Below are 18517 nucleotides of genomic sequence, written 5' to 3'. Positions count from 1 at the left end.
TTCTGAAATTACCATGGAAATAACATGGTAAGGATATTGTACCACTGTGATTGTTTCTTCTTTTTATTTTATTTTATTTTTTTGTTAATCCTCATCCTAGGATATTTTTCCATTGATTTTTAGGGACAGTGGAAGGGAGGGGAAGAGACACAGAGAGAGAGAGAAACATCGATGTGAGAGAGACACATTAATTGTTGTGTGTCCAGGGATCAAGCCTGCAATCCAGGTACTTGCCCTTGACCAGAATTGAACCCAGAACTCTTTAGTCTGCAGGCTAACCCTCTATCCACTGATCCAAACTAGCTGGGGCTCTTTTTTAAATTTTAAATAACTTTACTCAGGGCATAATTTTGCTATTATAATATAATTACCCATCATAAGTGTATAGGTCAGGACTGGGAAACCAAGATGGCGGCATAGGTAAGCACCTAAACTGCTGCCTCGCACAACAATTTCAAAAATACAACTAAAAGACAGAACGGACACCATCCAGAACCACAGGAAAGCTGGCTGAGTGAAAATTCTACAACTAGAAGGAAAGAGAAAAGCTCACAGAGAATTGGAGGTATGGCAAAGGGTCTTTGTGCGCGCAGAGAGGAAGGGCGGCTGAGAGCCTAGCTGACTTTCTCTGGCGGAAGGGGGAAGGAAGCCCCGACCGCACTGAACCTCAGTTCTGACTGCATTGAACCCCAGTTCTGGGCGAGCCTCTGGGGAACCATGCTCTTACGGGGGGAGTCTGGACTCTTGGGCAGAGACTCGGGAGCCGGGGAAGGCAGAGGTCTGAAGGCGCGCACGTGCCAGTGCGCACAAAGGCAGCGGAGGTTGCCACAGGCTTTCCCTAGTGGAAGGGAGTCGGAGGCTCCTGACTGCACTGGGCCCCAGTTCTGACTGCACTGAACCCCGGTTCCAGGCGAGCCCCTGGGGACCCACGCTCTTGTGGGGGGAGTCTGGACTCTCGGGCGGAGTCTCGGGAGCTGGGGAAGGCAGAGGTCTACGAGTGCGCGCAAGGGCAAGGCTGACAGGAAGCCAAGACTGTCTGCTCCACCCTGAGACTCCACCCCATCCAAGCTGAGCACAGAGGCTATTGCAATTTGGCAAGTCTAATCCTATAAGGCTGTCTCCAGCACCGAACTTCTCCCAGCATAGACACAGCTGATCCTTACAGCCAACTGGCCTGGAGGTCAATTCCTCCCAGTGATACCAACAACAATCAAGACTTAATTACAACAAGGCTGTACACACAGTCCACAAAGGGGTGCGCCAAGAGTGTCTACCTCAGGTTAACTGGGGAGGCCGACCCACTGGGCCATATAGGAAACCTAGCACACAAATTTACCCTACCAACTCGGGAAGTAGTGAAAATGCGGCATCAAAGAAACAGATCACAAACGAAAGAAATGGAGGAAAACAAACGACTGGATATAGAATTCAAAACCACGGTTATAAGGCTTTTCAAGAATATCCTAGAAAAGGGTGATAAATATAACGAGACCCTCGAAGATATGAAAAAGGACCAACTAGAAATTAAACATACACTGACTCAAATAAAAAATATTATACAGAGACCCAAAAACAGACTAGAGGAACACAAGAATCAAGTCAAAGAATTGAAATACAAAGAAGCAAAAAACACTCAACCAAAAAAGCAAAAAGCAAAAAAAAAAAATCCAAAAAGTTGAAGATAGTGTAAGAAGCCTCTGGGACAACTTCAAGCGTACCAACATCAGAATTATGGGGGTGCCAGAAGAAGAGAGAGAGCAAGATACTGAAAACCTATTTGAATAAATAATGACAGAAAACTTCCCCCACCTGGTGAAAGAAATAGACTTACAAGTCCAGGAAGTGCACAAAACCCCAAACAAAAGGAATCCAAAGAGGACCACACCAAGACACATCATAATTAAAATGCCAAGAGCAAAAGACAAAGAGAGAATATTAAAAGCAGCAAGAGAAAAACAGTTAATTACCTACAAGGGAGCACCCATACGACTGTCAGCTGATTTCTCAACAGAAACTATGCAGGCCAGACGGGAGTGGCAAGAAATTTTCAATGTGATGAATAGCAAGAACCTACAACCAAGATTACTCTACCCAGCAAAGCTATCATTCAGAATTGAAGGGCAGATAAAGAGCTTCACAGATAAGAAAAAGCTAAAGGAGTTCATCACCACCAAACCAGTATTATATGAAATGCTGAAAGGTATTCTTAAAGAAGAGGAAGAAGAAAAAAGTAAAGATAAATATTATGAACAACAAATACATATCTATCAACAAGTGAACCTAAAAATCAAGTGAATTAAAAACCTGAGGAACAGAATAATCTGGTGAATATAATAGAATCAGGGGCATAGAAAGGGAGTGGACTGATAATTCTCAGGGGGAAAGGGGTATGGGGGGTTCATGAAGAGACTGGACAAAAATCATACACCTATGGATGAGGACAGTGTGGGGGGGAGGTAAGGGCAGAAGGTGGGGTGGGAACCGGGTGGAGGGGAACTATGGGGGGAAAAAGGAGAAACAATTGTAATAATCTGAATAAAGATTTATTTAAAAAAACAAAAACAAATGGAGCATACTGAGTGGAAAGAATGGTATATGTCATATAAAGAACTTGGCATTATGAAAAGAAAAAAGAAAAAAAGAAGTGTATAGGTCAGGAAATCTGAAAAATAAATAAACACATGTAATAATTATAAGATCAATCTGGATATTAAATATTTTAATCACCCTAGAAAGTACCTTCCTGTACCCACCCTCATCCCTGGTCTTTGCTCACCTTTGATCCAATTTCTGTTAACCAAACTAGTATTGATTTTTTCCTCACATTTCATATAAATGTAATTGTACTATATTTGCTCCTTTGTGTCCGATGTCTTGCTCAAAATAATGGTTTGAGGTTTATCCATGTGGTATGTGTATCAGTAGTTTGTTTATCTTTTATTGCTGAGTAGTATTTCATTGGATGGATATACCACTATATTTTTATCTAATCCATTATTGATGAACATTTGACCAATAACAATTATGAATAAAGGTGCTACTAATATTTGTTTATAAATCTTTTTGTAGACATGTTTTCATTTCTCTTGGCAAATACGTGAGTGAAAAATATGAATCATGTGTTCATGGTATATTGTATACTTGACTCTATAAGACTCAATAAGATGCTACCTAATTGTTTTGTCTAGTATTTAACATTTTACAGGTCCACCAACAATGCATGAGAGTTCTAGTTGTTCCACTTCCTTGCCAACAATTTGTCTTTCAAATTGTGGCTGTTATAGTGAATGTGAAGATCTATCTAATTGTAATTTGCATTTCCTTATGACTAAAGATATGGAGCACATTTTCATGTACTTATTAGTCATTTATATATATATTCTCTTGTAAGGTATTTGTACACAGCTTTTTCCCATTTTATTATTGGTCATTTGACTTTTTATTAAATTGTAAGAGATTTTTATATATTCTGGATAAAATTTCTTTGTCAGGTACTTGTTTTAAAAAGAGTTTATCTAAGTCTATGGCTTTACTTTTAAGTTTCTTAATGGTGTCTTTTCAACAGTACACGTTTTTTAATTTTGATAAAGTCTAATTTGTTATTATTTTTCTTTATGTTTTTTGTGTCCTAAGATATCTTTGCCTACTCCAAAGTCACACAGATTTTCTGTGTTTTCTTTCAAACTTTTATAGCTTTAGTTTTTAGGTTGCGACACATGATTTATTTTTTACTTTTGTGAATAGTGTAAATTAGAGGTTGAAATGATTTTTTTAACATAGTTCTAGCAACATTTTTGAAAATATGATTCTTTTCCATTGAATTACCTTGGAAACTTTGCCCCAAATCAATCGACCATTTGTGTATATATCTATTTGTGGACTAGTTATTATATTTCATTACACTATGTATTTATCTTTATGACACTACCAGATAGGGTCAGTCTTGATTACTATAGCTTTATAGTAAGCCTTGAAAGCAGGTAGTATAAATCATCAAACTTTGTTTTCTTTTGCAAATTTATTTTGGCTACTTCAGGTCATTTTAATAAGGTTAGTTCAGAAGAATGCCTTCCTTTTCTATTTCTGAGGTTATTTTTTCTTAATTTTAATAATCCTTTTCTTAAATGTTAAATAGGATATTCATTAATGAAACTACTAGGGTCTGGAATTCTGTGTGTGTATAAATTTATTATATGATTGTTCTTTCTCCTCCCACTCATTCTGTCTTCCTACATTTCTTTTCTCGTCCTCTGAGCTCATTTGTCAATAAAACATGAAACAAGAAAAAGTATGCCATTATTGATATCAGGAAAGATATGATTGCATGCCTCTTACTAATAGTGTATGTGGCTTTCATATATATATGTATAATTTGTTTCCCAATCATCACATCTCCCTCTGGCTGTAAGAATGTCACACACTTTATTTACATTTTAATGTGTATGTTCATACCAGCTCTATGTTGTCATTTGTTTGGTTGTCAAGCAACCTGCATACACAGTATGGTTTCACATTTCTAAGCTCACTCCCATTTTCAGTTTTGTCACTGATAATAATTTCATACTCAAATCTGTTTAACCAAAATTGCTCATCTGTTTTGATCCTCTCCTGAGTTATACTATGTCCAAACTTTTTAAAATCTATTCATACTTTGAGGAAATTTTAGTAGAGAATAATTTTATACGAGGAAACAAGAATCAGTGAAAAGAACATGGAGTAAAATAAATCTTGTTCAAATCCTAAACTGACATTTTCTACTTGTGGAAAAAATAGTAAGTGGTGTGTTGATTAAGCATATAGATGCTCAATCCATGGTGTAAAAATTATAAATTAAATATTGTACACAATATTTATATACTTTATATAGTATAAAATGAGAATACTTGGTAGAGGGTATAAGCAAACAGAAATTCTTAACTGCTTGATATATGTTTCTATTTGAAAAAAAATGTTGGTATAAACCAACCTGTCATTTAATTACAATTCAGCTCAAAGAATTGTACCATATCTAGCATCAGAAAGCTAGAGAGATGCATGAGAAACATGAAGGTTATAAATACAGGCAGAGTGTAAAATGTGGTTCTTTCTTTTAAGAAATTTATGGACTCATTTGACAGCCAGCCATATATCTGAAACAATCACTTCATAATAGAAGGTATGTTATATCAATAGCTACTATTTATTGACTGCCAAGCATTGTTTAGATGCCTTATAGACATTATTCATCATCTTACTTACCATCTCAAGCTAACTCTATAAGGTGTTATTATCCCCGTGATACAGGTAAGAAAACTAAGTTTCAGGGAGGTGGAACTGACTAGCAAAGTCACTCAACTAATAATAATAACAGTGATAGTCAACACTTATGGAGTGTCTACAATGTTCATCTTCGGTGGGACACAGTGATGGATTGTAGAGCACAGAAGATGGCTTATGGCCAGGTTTGCTCCCTGTAGTCCAAGGTCTCAGCAGTGCATTCTCATGGCTGCCACATTCTCTAAAGGACAGAGCCAGACATTTACCTCAAACTTTTTGCAGAGTACCCAGGAACTAATCATTTGCTTTGCCATTGAGCAGACTGAGATTCATGTGAGAGCGATACATAGAAACTGGCCTTTATGTGTTTCCAGAACCAAAGCTTGCTTAGAAATACTGTGAGGTCATTGCACCTGTATATTCTGGCTAATTCTCATCTCTATTTTCCTAACACAGTTAAGAATTGATGTGTGGATTCATTGAGAATGCTATCCAAGCATCAACATAAGCCTTAGTTAAATGTCTGCCTGATAAGTCTAATAATAACTATAATGGGGCAATGAGAAGAGTGAAATGAAGTTCTCTATTATTTCTGATATTCTTTTGTTGAGAAATTTATTTCATCATTAATGTATCTGTAGGTGGAAATGTTTTCCTTATGAGGGTTGCCTATATAATCTACATGCATTTGATGTAAAATATTTATACCTATGTGAAACAGAAAATGTACCAATATTCTCTTGAAATTCTCATATATCCCCCTGGCTGCAGTTGCTAGAGGGAAAGACAGAAAATAATCATAGAGAAGGGAGAGTTTTGAGCAATGGAGGAGAGTTTTACAAGTGGTCACATCCAAATTCAGTTAAGTCTGGAGCAGCTCTCACCGCAGTCATGGTGGGCGCCTATCTGCAGAAAACTTAAAAAGATGAGGTTCCACTTTTTGGGTACTTGTGTAATTTTAGCCTTCCCTTCATTACACTGGTTTTCTTTTTTTGGTATAGTAAATAGAAAAAGAAATAAATATCAGAGCAGTTTTCCCAAGTGTATTCCTTAGAAAATTGGGGTCATATACATTTAATTGGTGTTATTCAAACAATAAAATTCTAAAACCAAATAAGGCTGTGGAAAAATAGTTTTAAACAAAGTAAAACAGTTTCTTGACTGTAGGATTATTCTCAGCCTTAATTATGCTATTGTAAGGTAAGGCTGTCTAAGCAAGTCATGTATGCAGCATTTCTATATATATATATATAAATATTTCTATGACTCTCCAAGCAAGTCATATATATGCATCACGTACAGGTTAACATTTATCCATCTATTGTATGTTTCCACATGAGCTAGAGCTCTTTTTTACAATAACATCTTATGGGAGTCATGCTTTATAGGAAAGCAGTGGGAAATGCGGATTCAGTGATAAGTCAACAAAATCTATATAGATTGTATGTGATTTAGTCTGGTTACTTGAGGCTAAGGGTCTCTAAGAACTGAGAGTCACCTGGAATTTATAATGTCTGCTTTCTTCTTAGTCTAACATCCTCTTATGCATTAGTTTGAGCCAGCAGAATGTTAATGTGAATGCATTCATCAGGGAGCCCTCATAGAAACAGATCAAATAAATTAGAGGACTGTTGGAGTATCATTAAGAAGAGATACCTGAGTTAGGCTGACTTACCCAGCAATTACAGTTAATAATGTAAGACTTAGATAAACACACCCCTGGAAAGCACAGGCAAACACAGCCCTGGTGAGAAGTGCCTGAAGAAAGGCTGTTTGGATAGGACCTGCCAATCCTACAAAGTGGACCACACAGACTCCTCTTGACTGGGTGTGTCACCCAAGCCAGATCCATTACACAGAAGAATGAAACTAAGGCAGCTGAATGGGCCCTCTGCCATGGCTGCAAAACTTAACCTGTCATGACTAGCACACTCTTGTGCTATCTCTTGGGACTAGGTTCACACAGCACACAGTGCTAGCTATTATTCTCCTCCCCTGTACCATTATTTGCAAGACATGTTAATAAATTTCTTCCTGTGAAGTCTGTGCCAATGCTCACTTCCACCATCAGAAGAAAAATACTACTTTATCTGCTAACTAGAGTCACTAAATCTGCTTTGATTAATATATTGGCCGTTATATTTCTTTTTCTGCAAATTATACATTTCCTTCTTTTGTCCAATTACCTGTTGGACACTTATTTGATGTTGGTTTCTTCCTTTCTTCCTTCTTCTATCTTTCTTTCTGAAAAAGTTACCATTTTAGATTCTTCATGGGATACGTCTTGAATAATTAAGTATAGTACTTGTTTAAGCACAACTAGAACTATGTTTCTACTCCCTCCCACAGTAGAGTTTTAGAAGATAACACCAAATTTCACTTTTAGAATTCTTTCTGATGACAAAAATATTGACATTTCCATTCCCAGGCAGACCCCAAATGTGGCAGCTTCTAGCAGCAGCATGCTGGATGCTTCTTCTTGGACCTCTATATGGTTATCACAAGAAAGGAAGCACCACAAATCCTGAAGCTCATATGAATATTGTAAGTCACTCATTAAGGAAAAAATTAAGATAAAGAATTATTATCATCATTTTAGTTATAACTGATGTGCTTATCTAGTTTTCAACAATTCTAAATTGCCTAAATCTGTGCCTCCTCCCCTGTTCCTTGACATGGCTAACTAATCTAAGGGCTAAAAGATCTGATTCAAGTTGGGGAGTAATATTCCTTCTCCTGGTAGTTGAGCCACCATCTGATGGTGCCTTACTGGAGAACAGGTTCATCACTCCATACTGGTGATCTCTATAGAGTATCCTTGAGTTCTTCCTGAGTTTTTTTTTCTAGAGCAATTTCTGTGATTTGTGAGCTATATTGGTGTACTCTTTTAGTTTAGTAAGCCAGAATTGGTTTTGGTTGTTTTTAACCTAAAGTACCTTAACATGCAAGAATCCATACCAGAGGTGGAATGGAATGGAATAGAGTGATAGAGTGGAATAGTGCTGGGCAAAAAAAAAAAAAAAAAAAGACAAATGACCAATGTCTACTGTAGGCTTTATTCTAATAGGATAATCCATATTTCTGTATGCAATTGTACACTATTGATGTCCTTACCCACACCACTTTATATTAGAACTTTAAGGATGGAACTATCAGTTTTAAAGTTAGTGTCTCATCTTTTTTGCTCTTTACAATGTATCCAGCAAGTACCCCTAATCTATCACACTGCTGAACCCACAGTCTATGAATATATGTCCTTAATCCAAATTTTCTTTCCTCCCATATTCACACACATTTTCTTGTCCTGGTCTAAATGCTTTTTGGCTCTTAATTATTCTCTAATGATAATAAGAATAATGAACATTATAGAGCACTTACTTTGTGCCAGGCACTGTTCTACATTCTTTATGTATGATCCTCACAACAAATCTGTGAAGAGTTACTATTAATATCTTTATTTTATAGTTGAGGGAAATGAGACCCAAAAAGGTTAAGTAACTTTCCAAAAGTTTCATAGCTAATAAGAGGAAGCATTGGAATTCAGTGTCATATTGTTAGTTTCTAGAGTCTGAGCTTATAACCACTACTTACTGTGGCCACATGTGTATATACACCTCTTACGTGCCTGGCGTGGGTTAATACCTAATTTTGTGTTAAGGGCTTCCTTTGGTGCTAAAATTACTTTGGCTTTAATTTTTGTCTTTATCTTTTCCTAGTTGTACAATCTCCGACAGATTGTTAATCTTCTGGAAAATTACTTTTCTTAACTCCAAAAAGGGATATATAGTCAAACCTCTTATCTCAAAAGTCTCTCATCTTGAACAATTCAATTTCTGACCAAGTTGTTCACAGAAAAAAATGTCTGGGTTGTCCAATCAAACTTTGATTATCAACTTGACAACCCTTTCGCCAATACCTCAATATGACAACAAGCACCTCTCAGGCAACAAAGGAGAGAATACTTTTTGTTGCTGTGGAAATAGAAGATTAGCACAGTTTTAAAACATAAAGAGGCAATCAAGAGTGCTAATGTTGCTAAGGGTGAGAAAGAAGCGATGGTCACAGGCAATGTTGCTGATTTGGAAACTAGAGAGAAGCAGTTAGCTAGTGACACATTTTGGAAGCAGTAATATATGAACAAGCAAAGATGCTGCAAGCTGGTCTGAAAGACACGCCTAACTTGGACCGAGCAGTCAAAGTGATTCCTTTAAGGCTAGTAGGGGCTGCTTCGATAAAGTTAAGAAAAACAGTGTTTATTTATAGATTATACAGCACATTAGACATGTACTGTAGATAAGAAAGGTTAAAACAGGGAACCATTTGGGCGTCTGGAACTGATTAATTCAATTTACATTTTTAATGGGGAAAAATTATTCTGTTTTCAAACAAATTGCTTCTCGAACAGCCTTCCAGAACAAATTAAGTTCGAGAACCAAGGTGCCACTGTAATTCTATCTGAAAGGCTATTTATTGAGGTTAATAAAATGGGGATATAAACCATCTTCTATACAATAAACAATCGTTCTCTTCCTAGTTGCGTTGTGGTTGGTATATCTCTTGTTTACCCCTCTAGAGCCACTCTGTATTTTCTTACATTGTTTTCTCTAAGAGGCTGACCTGTAAGAATAACTAGGACAACAAGCTCCCTTGAACTTTAGTTTTCAGATCAGTTCATACAATGGAAACCCTGAACAGATCAGAAGGAAGGAGGAGAGTGCAATCAGATGAGTTATTGTCCTGGAGGTCACCTTAGGCAGCTGTCTCTCTGCTAGAGGTCACAGCTCCTCTCAATGTGGCCCTCTGGCTTTCTCATTCTGATTCTGGTAGCCACTTCCTCTCATCTCCTTTAAGGTAATAGGGAGGTAACAGCTCACTTGTTACTAGTCTTTAGATACTACACTATCACCTGTGGTTTCCCTCATTAGATGACCACATAATTTCTTGTCCAAACATTTTGAGAATGAGCTAGTGTGTATTAATAATACCAGGCCAGGAGAACCCAGGATGTATAGTCACCCAACCTTGCCTCACCCATGTTTTGCATGCATCCATCCCCAGCTTAAAACCCTCTTCAAGTTATCCTGATTTTCCTGCTTTATTCTGTCTCAATACATTGGGGAAGAGTAGGCTGTGGCTGAAAGTAGTATATTGCAATGCAGGTATAAAAATCAAGAGATCACAACATAAATAGATATATATTTTTCCTCTTTCCAGAGCCAAATTATTTCTTACTGGGGTTATCCTTATGAAAATTATGATGTTGTGACAAAAGATGGCTATATCCTCGGAATTTACAGGATTCCTCACGGGAGAGGATGTCCAAGAACAGGTAGGGTTTATTTTGTTACGAAAGAAATAATGCCTAAAGTAGAGATTCCTCGATGAGCTGATAGCAGCAAAGCAGTTTTTGTTCTAAACAGAGCCGAGTGCCTTCCCATCAAAGGAGGAAAATCATCACCTCCTCCTCTACTACTCTCTTTCATTTGTATAACCTTTTGGAATTTTTCCAGAATTTTCCTATATACTGTTTATTTAGCCTTTTTTTCTTCACTTTATCCTCCTTCCTAAAAAGCACAAAAAGAAAACTTGGTCTTACTTTAGAGGTAACTACTTTCCAGCTTAAATCTAGAAACTGAAAAGTCATTTTGATACTTTCTTCTCCCTTACCTCCTGTATACAGCCAATCACCAAGATCTATTCATTTTGCCTTCTAAATTTCTTTCTGATTTGCAAACTTCTCTCAGCTTCAATATCGCTCAAGTGTAAGTTAACACATCATTATCATCTATTGCTTCAACAAGTACAATAGCTTTCTAACTGGTATTATTATCAGTTGTAATTAGTCCTCCACCCAAGTCAGTGGGATTTTATTTTCTTAAGTAAACCTGACCCTATTAGTTCTATACTTGAACTTAATGCAAGAGCCATTTCTAGCTCCCTGCAATATATGTTTATATCTGTAGAGAAAAGAGGGATCCATTTGGCAAGAATTCTGTACTTTTTTTCTGATTTTTAGCTCCATTTATTCTTTGGAGTGTTGTATAACAAACTCCCTAACATTAGAAGGGTTAATTATTTAAAGAGACAATCTAAATTGGAATGGTGTTGACTTAATAGAACCATCCACTCCGACAAATAACTCTATTTTTAAAAAATATGTTTTTATTGATTTTTAGGAAGAGAGGAAAGGAGAGGGATAGAAAGATAGAAACATCGATCAGTGGTCTCCTGCACACCCCCTACTGAGGACTGATCCCACAACCTAGCCATGTGCCCTGACCAAGAATTAAACCTGTGACCGCTTGGTTCCTGGGTTGACATTCAACTGCTGAGCCACACCGGCCTGGCTACTCTAGTTTCTTTATAAATACTCACGAGGACTTCCTTTCCACAAACTTTTATCTTATGTTCTCTGCCAGGTAGCTGCCAAAATGCATGAGATGGAAAGCTGCCTCTATAATGAGAAGCTGCCTGAGGGCTCAGATCAGAGAGAGGCTAGAAACTGCTATTTGGCGGTACTTAACTTCAGTAGAATTTGGAATACCTCTTCTTTCTGTTTTCTGAAAAGGTGCATAAATGGTCATAGTTCCTTGCTGCCAAGTGGCTGAAGGCTCTGAGAGTCCATTCTAGCCTACCCAATCTCAGGAAACTGGTGCAGCATCAAACGTGACCTTCACAAACCATTTATAAAAGACAAAATAATTCCGGTCACTCCTGTCTCCTCTCTAAGTTTTCAACACCATTTCCCAACTTCCTTCTTTTTCTTTTCTGTTTCTTAGTCAAATTGTTTCCATTCTACATTATGAATAGGGCTTTTATACCAAATTAACAATTTTATATTGCATAACATTCCACTTAAGTTCTTGAATTTTGCTTTCTGAGAGTGCAAATTAAATTAAGCTGTGTTTGTAAAATCTAGTATAATGCCTGGCATTCGACAAATGGCATTTTTATTGTTTTTGTTATTATTTTGAGAAAAAGTTGGTTTTGTTATCATATACTCCTTGAGGAATAAAATATTATTAATATGAATAATAATAGAGCAAATATTTATTGTGCTGGACAGTCTTATGTATTTTAATTCTAATTTAATTATTGTGACTATACTATAAGATAATGTTTTATTATTGCCCATTAAGCAGATAAGTGAACTGAGTTAACCATAAAGGTTAATACATAGTAGAATAGATTTTGAACCAGGACAATCTGACTCCAGCTCCTACAGAACAATACAAAACATGATATAAAATCCAAATTTTACAAAGAGAAAAATAAGACATACAGAAAGTAAATAACTTGCCCAAGTAAGTAGTTCAGAAAGGACTAGAACCTAGGTTTGCCTGGCACCAAATTTCATCTCTTCGTGCATATACTACAGGAAGGCAGAAAGAGACTTTTCTTATAGACACTGAGGAAGGTGACGTGAAATTCTTGTTGCCTGTTTTGCAGATCCAAGGCCTGTTGTGTATTTGCAACATGGCTTAGTTGCATCTGCCAGTAACTGGATTTGCAACTTGCCCAACAACAGCTTGGCTTTCCTTCTAGCAGATATTGGTTATGATGTGTGGATGGGGAACAGCCGGGGAAATACCTGGTCCAGAAAACACTTGAAATTCTCACCCAAATCACCAGAATTCTGGGCCTTCAGGTAAGAATATATATATATATATGTGTGTGTGTGTGTGTGTGTGTGTGTATTAAAGTGTGTATTTTGTCATTTATATATGAATGAACACCCTTTGATTTTTGCCTTTCTGTTCAAATGCATCCAATGGAATTTACAAGAAGAAAACGAATATTTCCACCTCTACCTAGACTTTCTTTACAGGCTCTGAAAAAAAATGCCCTTATTATTGCATTTACGTTTGTTTTTAAAACACCAATTGCTGTACGCATATGTATGCAAAATATATATGCAAAAAATCAAAACACAAAGGTCAGCTTTAGAAAGGTTAATTCCAAGACTATGACTTTGTCCATATGGACCCCAAAAGAAGTTGATATAGTGCTCTTATTAAAGAGGAATTGATTGAGAAATGGACCAGAAACAAGGTTTTAGTTGAAAAGCTTGTGAACCAGACACTCAAATGTTTACTCTCCAAGAAGTGAAAGAACTCTGCCCTCCATCGGCAGACAGTGCTGAAACCTGCTGAAACCTGCCCCTGGAGTCAGGTCTTGGTCATAGGATCAAACCCCTGTACTTGTATAAGAGCTAAGAACCATGCCTTGAAGGTCATTAAAGCTGTTTTTCCCTTGGTCTCATTCCTGCTTTATACCTGGAAGTGATTTTGCATTTCCTAATTCCACACCCAGTGCAGTTGTGTCATTGAACTATTGCAAATAACACGATGGTTTCCTACATGAGTGTTTTCCCAACATCACACATGAAAAAAAGCACCTGAGGTGATTGATAAATACTCAGATTACCACGAGTCTTCCCTGACTCAGTATTTCTTGGCTGAGGTCTGTCTGCAAAACGGTTTGCTTTATTCTAGGCCATTGTTCTTTTTAAGGGAGTTTGGTAAATCTGCTGTAGAATTAAGTGAAATATGACTGACCTTTTAGGAAAAGCCTTTGTAGACCTTTACAAGTCAGATTTTTCTGATTCCAGTTTCTTAACAATGTTATTCTTGCAATCAAGGTGACATCCTCAAAAGTCACAGAGACCCATAATATCATATATTGACTCTAGTCTTATATTCAAGAAAAGCTAATGTCTGCAATGAATGTGTTTGGATATTGCAGGCCTAACAATGTTTTTTCAATTTTGTTGTTTTCTTCTTTTGCAGTTTGGATGAGATGGCTAAATATGATCTTCCAGCCACGATTGATTTTATTGTAGAGAAAACTGGACAGGAGCGACTCTTCTATGTGGGCCACTCCCAAGGCACCACCATCGGTGTGTTTGGGGCAGGTGTGATCTGAGAGTGTCAGAGGATCTTCCATATTTATGAAAGGGGTCAGGATTTATTCCCTCTGTGCAGTCTCTAGCTTGGAGACTTGAGTGGGAAACCATTTCCTCTGGCTGATTTTTGAAGATTAAATGAAACAAGAACCACAGCAGTGATTTCTTTTCCCATTGGACTGAATCTACGTAGATTCATAATTATGCCAGAACGATTATTTATAATTCTCTCATAATACATAAACATATTTATTATGAGAGAATTATTCGTTTATGTGCGCAACAAACAATTTCCAGACACCGGGTTAGAAGTAAATATGGTATACATCTTTCCTTTAAAGATCTCGTAGTCTAGAGAAGACACCAAAAGGAAAGCAGAAAATTACAAATCCTACTGTTTATATGCCACAATTAGTGTGCCTTTCACTTCCCAGGATGCACTGGGCTAGGCTGGATGTGGATGGGGCCATGCCTCAAAGCCATGAGACACTTCACTCCTTTCACTGCTCCCCATTCAGCTACAGACCTCAACAATGCCAACAGTGTTTCCCCCAGTCTCTTTTCTATATCTTAATCCTAATTAGGTTTTTAGTATAAAGCAGGTCTTTATATGCCTGTCCTATACTGTGCATCTTACGTACATTCTCTCATTGAAAACTACAGACATGTGAAACCATTATCATCTATATTTTACAAATGGCTGAATATAGAGATCCTTTCTAATGGTGATACTGCCAAATAATATGTATGTATTTTAACCTTCAAAAGAATCATTCTATGAGGATTCTATTTTCCACATTTACAGATTAAGAAAACTGAGACTTATACAGGGTAGATAACTTACCCAAGTCTTCACACAGCTGGTAAATGGGAAGTCAAAATTATAGCTCATTTTGTCTGATACTAAAGACTGTGGTTGCGCAGGAATAGTCCTAGGAGTTTACCTAGAGATGCCCCACAAGGGATATTAGAACCCTCTCTGTAACTCTTGTCCTCTCTGGGGACAGAAAACACTTTATTCTGAATTAGCCAATTCCATTCTTGAGAAATTTAGAAAATCCTTCCTACAAATGGTGTTTACTCTGAGTTATTTTGTATTTGTTTTGTTGTTGTTAATATAATACTTCTGCTATCATTTAAAATAAATTAAGAATTGTTATAAACTAGTGTCGTCTTTCCTTTCAGCTTTCATAGCATTCTCTACAAATCCAGAGCTGGCTAAAAGGATTAAAATATTTTTTGCATTGGCTCCAGTCATTACAGTGAAATATACCCAGAGTCCTATGAGAAAATTAACAAATCTTTCCAGAGAAGCAGTCAAGGTATGTGACTTCCCCAGTTTAAACCTGTAGAACGAAAACTAGCTCTGTTCCCACTGATTTCAATAGAAGAAAACCAAATGACATTTTACAAACCTCTGAGACTATAATAGGTGTTGGAGGTATCCATGTAAGCTTACTGAAGATGTGCAATTTTAGTAATAGAGTTCAGGGGGCTCATTCTGATGCCATTCTACCCTATTATCTTCATCAATGTCTTCTCTTTCATGTATGTCATTCCTCAATTACAGATAAAGCAAATGCTGAATTGAATAATTGATTTGTTTGTGGTGTGTTTTTCTGTTGCATATTAATATGGCTTCTCCCCTAGTGGACAAAAGGTAATCACAGTGTATAATTGAAATAAATTATTTCAATTAAAGCAAATAAAGCTGAGACAATTTTTATAGAAGCCAGGGATTTTGGTTGGTAAAAAATAATAATAATAAGCAAATTAACCTATGATGAGTCAATTCTATACTTATACAACCCAGAAACACAACAGCAGGAAAACCCTAAGCAACATGGAAAATGCTCACATTTCCCTCTTGTACCATAGAGATTCAGCCTAGACTGGGCCCTATGCTGGGTAAATAGCTTGCTAATTTATTTTAGCATTTCCACACAGTTGAGATATTTCGAGATGGTGGGCTCTTTCTATTTTTCTCAATTTGTACAGCTCTGCTTCAGCCTTTCACATGTTTTGATATACCAGTGGTGTAGTGCAGTTCAATTCAATTCTGTGAAAATATATCTAGGAGCTACTCTTTCAAAAGCATAGCATCAGAAAATGGCTATGTCTATAAAGATACATTCATCTGATTGATATGACTGACAATTAGGGTGCATGGGAGAGTTGAGGTAGACTTGACTAAGGGACAGTAGGGAACAGTAAATGGAAAGCAGTGTGTCATGTTAAGGAGTTTAGATTTTTGTTCTGTTAGTAATGGGAAGCCAATGAAGTATGTTAAGCAGAGAAACGGCTTGATCAGTTTTGTAGTTTTAGAAAGGCTGCCCTGAAAGAGCTTTAACTCCAATAGAGGAGCTACCACATGTGACCCACTAATTCCTAATTCTCTTTTCTCTAAATTGTAGCTTGCTTTGACCCTTTGCTTTTTTACATATTATCTACAATAATAAGGATTATTAATATTGTCTTTATTTCATAAAAGAAGAACTTGAGTCTCAGAGAGGCTAAGCATTCTGTCCCAAATCACCTAGCGAATGGATGACAGAATCAGAATTTGAATCCAGATCCGATCAGATCATCCATGGTCAGTGCTCTTTTTATATGTTGTCATTTTCCATGCCAACCTGAAGAAGTCTGCCTTGAATCCTTATGCAGCCATACAGGCTATCGAATCCAATATGTAGCTACTTATGGAGCTCAGCTATTGAATCCAGTCCATGTTCTGCTTGGCCAGCCATGTGCCGTGGCATGGAGCCATGTGCACAGAATAAAAGGGGAGAGGGCTTTTCTAATTCACACACAGGTACCAAAAGTTAACAGAAGAAGCATATCTCTGTGACAAACATGCCCCCTTCAGAACAAACTTGGAATTACAGTGACAAGTCAGCATGTTTACCACTCTCCAAGTGGATGCTAGATGGCTAGTCTGTATTATTACCTAGCCCCTTTTAGTTAAAAGAGCAATTATTTATTCTTGGGTAAATGTGTGTTAGTTTAGCTGAGTCATTCATGCATGGACATGGAAGTGGAGTCAAGTCAGAGACTACCATGCTAATTCACTCTGTCTTTAGGAAAGTCAACTGTCAGAACAAGGAACAAGGACCCCTTATGATAGATATAACCTCTTTCTTCAATCGTATTTTCATGGCTGATTACTCTCTGAATTGGCTGTTTTCTTTTACATGAATTTTCTGCCAAGTGTGAATGACAAAGATATTGGTAAATGAAAAACAAAAATGTCCACTGAGTAAAATAAGATCCTGCCTTCTACTTTAATTAACTTATTCCTGTGGAGATCTATTTAGGTTATCACACTCGAGAACACAGATGTCGACATTCTTTTAAACGATGGGTACTATTATTAAATTACCAGGTAGACAGTTACATAGGAAGAGTTACAATTTGTTAAATGGATTAACCCACTGATTGGGATAAAGTGAATAGAAGCCAGAATAAATTAGGTAATTTCTGCAATGGTTAATTATTATTTGCCAGACCTAAAGAAGTATGATTTCAACGAGTTTAATATATTGTAGCCTCTCCATTCTTTCCTTATTTCCTCCCTTCTTCTCTCTCTCTCTCTCTATGACATACCATATACTTCATTAATATTCCATGGAATATAAGATATTCCATTGAATGAAGATTACCTTTGACTGTATAAGGTAACTATTTTTTAAGCTCAGAATTTAACAAATTATAACCAGTAGGAATTTACTAGATCTAGTTTACCAAAGATAGTGTAAGACATTGTAGTGTATTCGTGCAATAAAAGTAAATGCTAGTTATTGTTGTACTTTAGTTATAATTGCCAGTTAATGAAGGATTCCAGGAGAGAGATATGACAGGGTGTTTCTTTTTTACTGTAAATGGATGTTTCTAAAAGTTTTAAGAATAAAAAAATTTTTTCAGCTTTATATCTAGTTTATTATCCTAAGATTATAAAAGTAGTTATTATTAAACAAAGGCAAGATTGTACTTGTATTCAAGGAGTTTAGATATTAAATTATGTTTTAATTTCAAGGATTCTTAAAGTTCAAAAATAAGTTAAACTAACTTGTAACATTGCTTGAAACTCCACTAGTAGAGATTCATTTCTTTGGGTTCAGTTTTTGCCTCTAGAGTTCATTAAAAGATTCTGCAAGGAATGACTCTAAGTCTGTGTCAGTCACTAAATATAATAATAACATTGTATTGGGAGTGTTTACTGGGTTCTAGAAAATGCATGAGGTGCCTTTTAAACATGACCTATTATCTTCACAGCAGTCTTAGTGCATATTAAGTTTCCATTTTATAGTTGAGAAATTTCAGGATAATAGTAAGTAAATATTTTCCTAAAGTATAAGA

The 18517-nt window shown here is 36.6% G+C and overlaps 1 protein-coding gene across 1 annotated transcript in view; it reads left to right on the top strand.

Moving 5' to 3' along the window:
* Positions 1 to 207: 207 nt before the first annotated feature.
* LOC308257803 (lipase member K) overlaps positions 208 to 18517 on the top strand; it is a gene marked incomplete at its 3' end in the record, with an annotated part of 31806 nt that continues 13496 nt past the window's right edge. The window contains exons 1-6 of the mRNA XM_080687868.1: positions 208 to 226; positions 7685 to 7800; positions 10471 to 10585; positions 12706 to 12904; positions 14046 to 14155; positions 15347 to 15483. Of these exons, the coding sequence (XP_080543994.1) occupies positions 7696 to 7800; positions 10471 to 10585; positions 12706 to 12904; positions 14046 to 14155; positions 15347 to 15483 (666 nt within the window). The 5' untranslated portion in view covers positions 208 to 226; positions 7685 to 7695. The remainder of the gene's footprint in view (positions 227 to 7684; positions 7801 to 10470; positions 10586 to 12705; positions 12905 to 14045; positions 14156 to 15346; positions 15484 to 18517) is intronic.

This window comes from Plecotus auritus, assembly GCF_963455305.1.
Source record: "Plecotus auritus genome assembly, chromosome: 9".
Classification (NCBI taxonomy): domain Eukaryota; kingdom Metazoa; phylum Chordata; class Mammalia; order Chiroptera; family Vespertilionidae; genus Plecotus; species Plecotus auritus.
The sequence above is the reverse complement of the archived record's forward strand: the minus strand, read 5'-3'. Positions and strand labels throughout refer to the sequence as shown.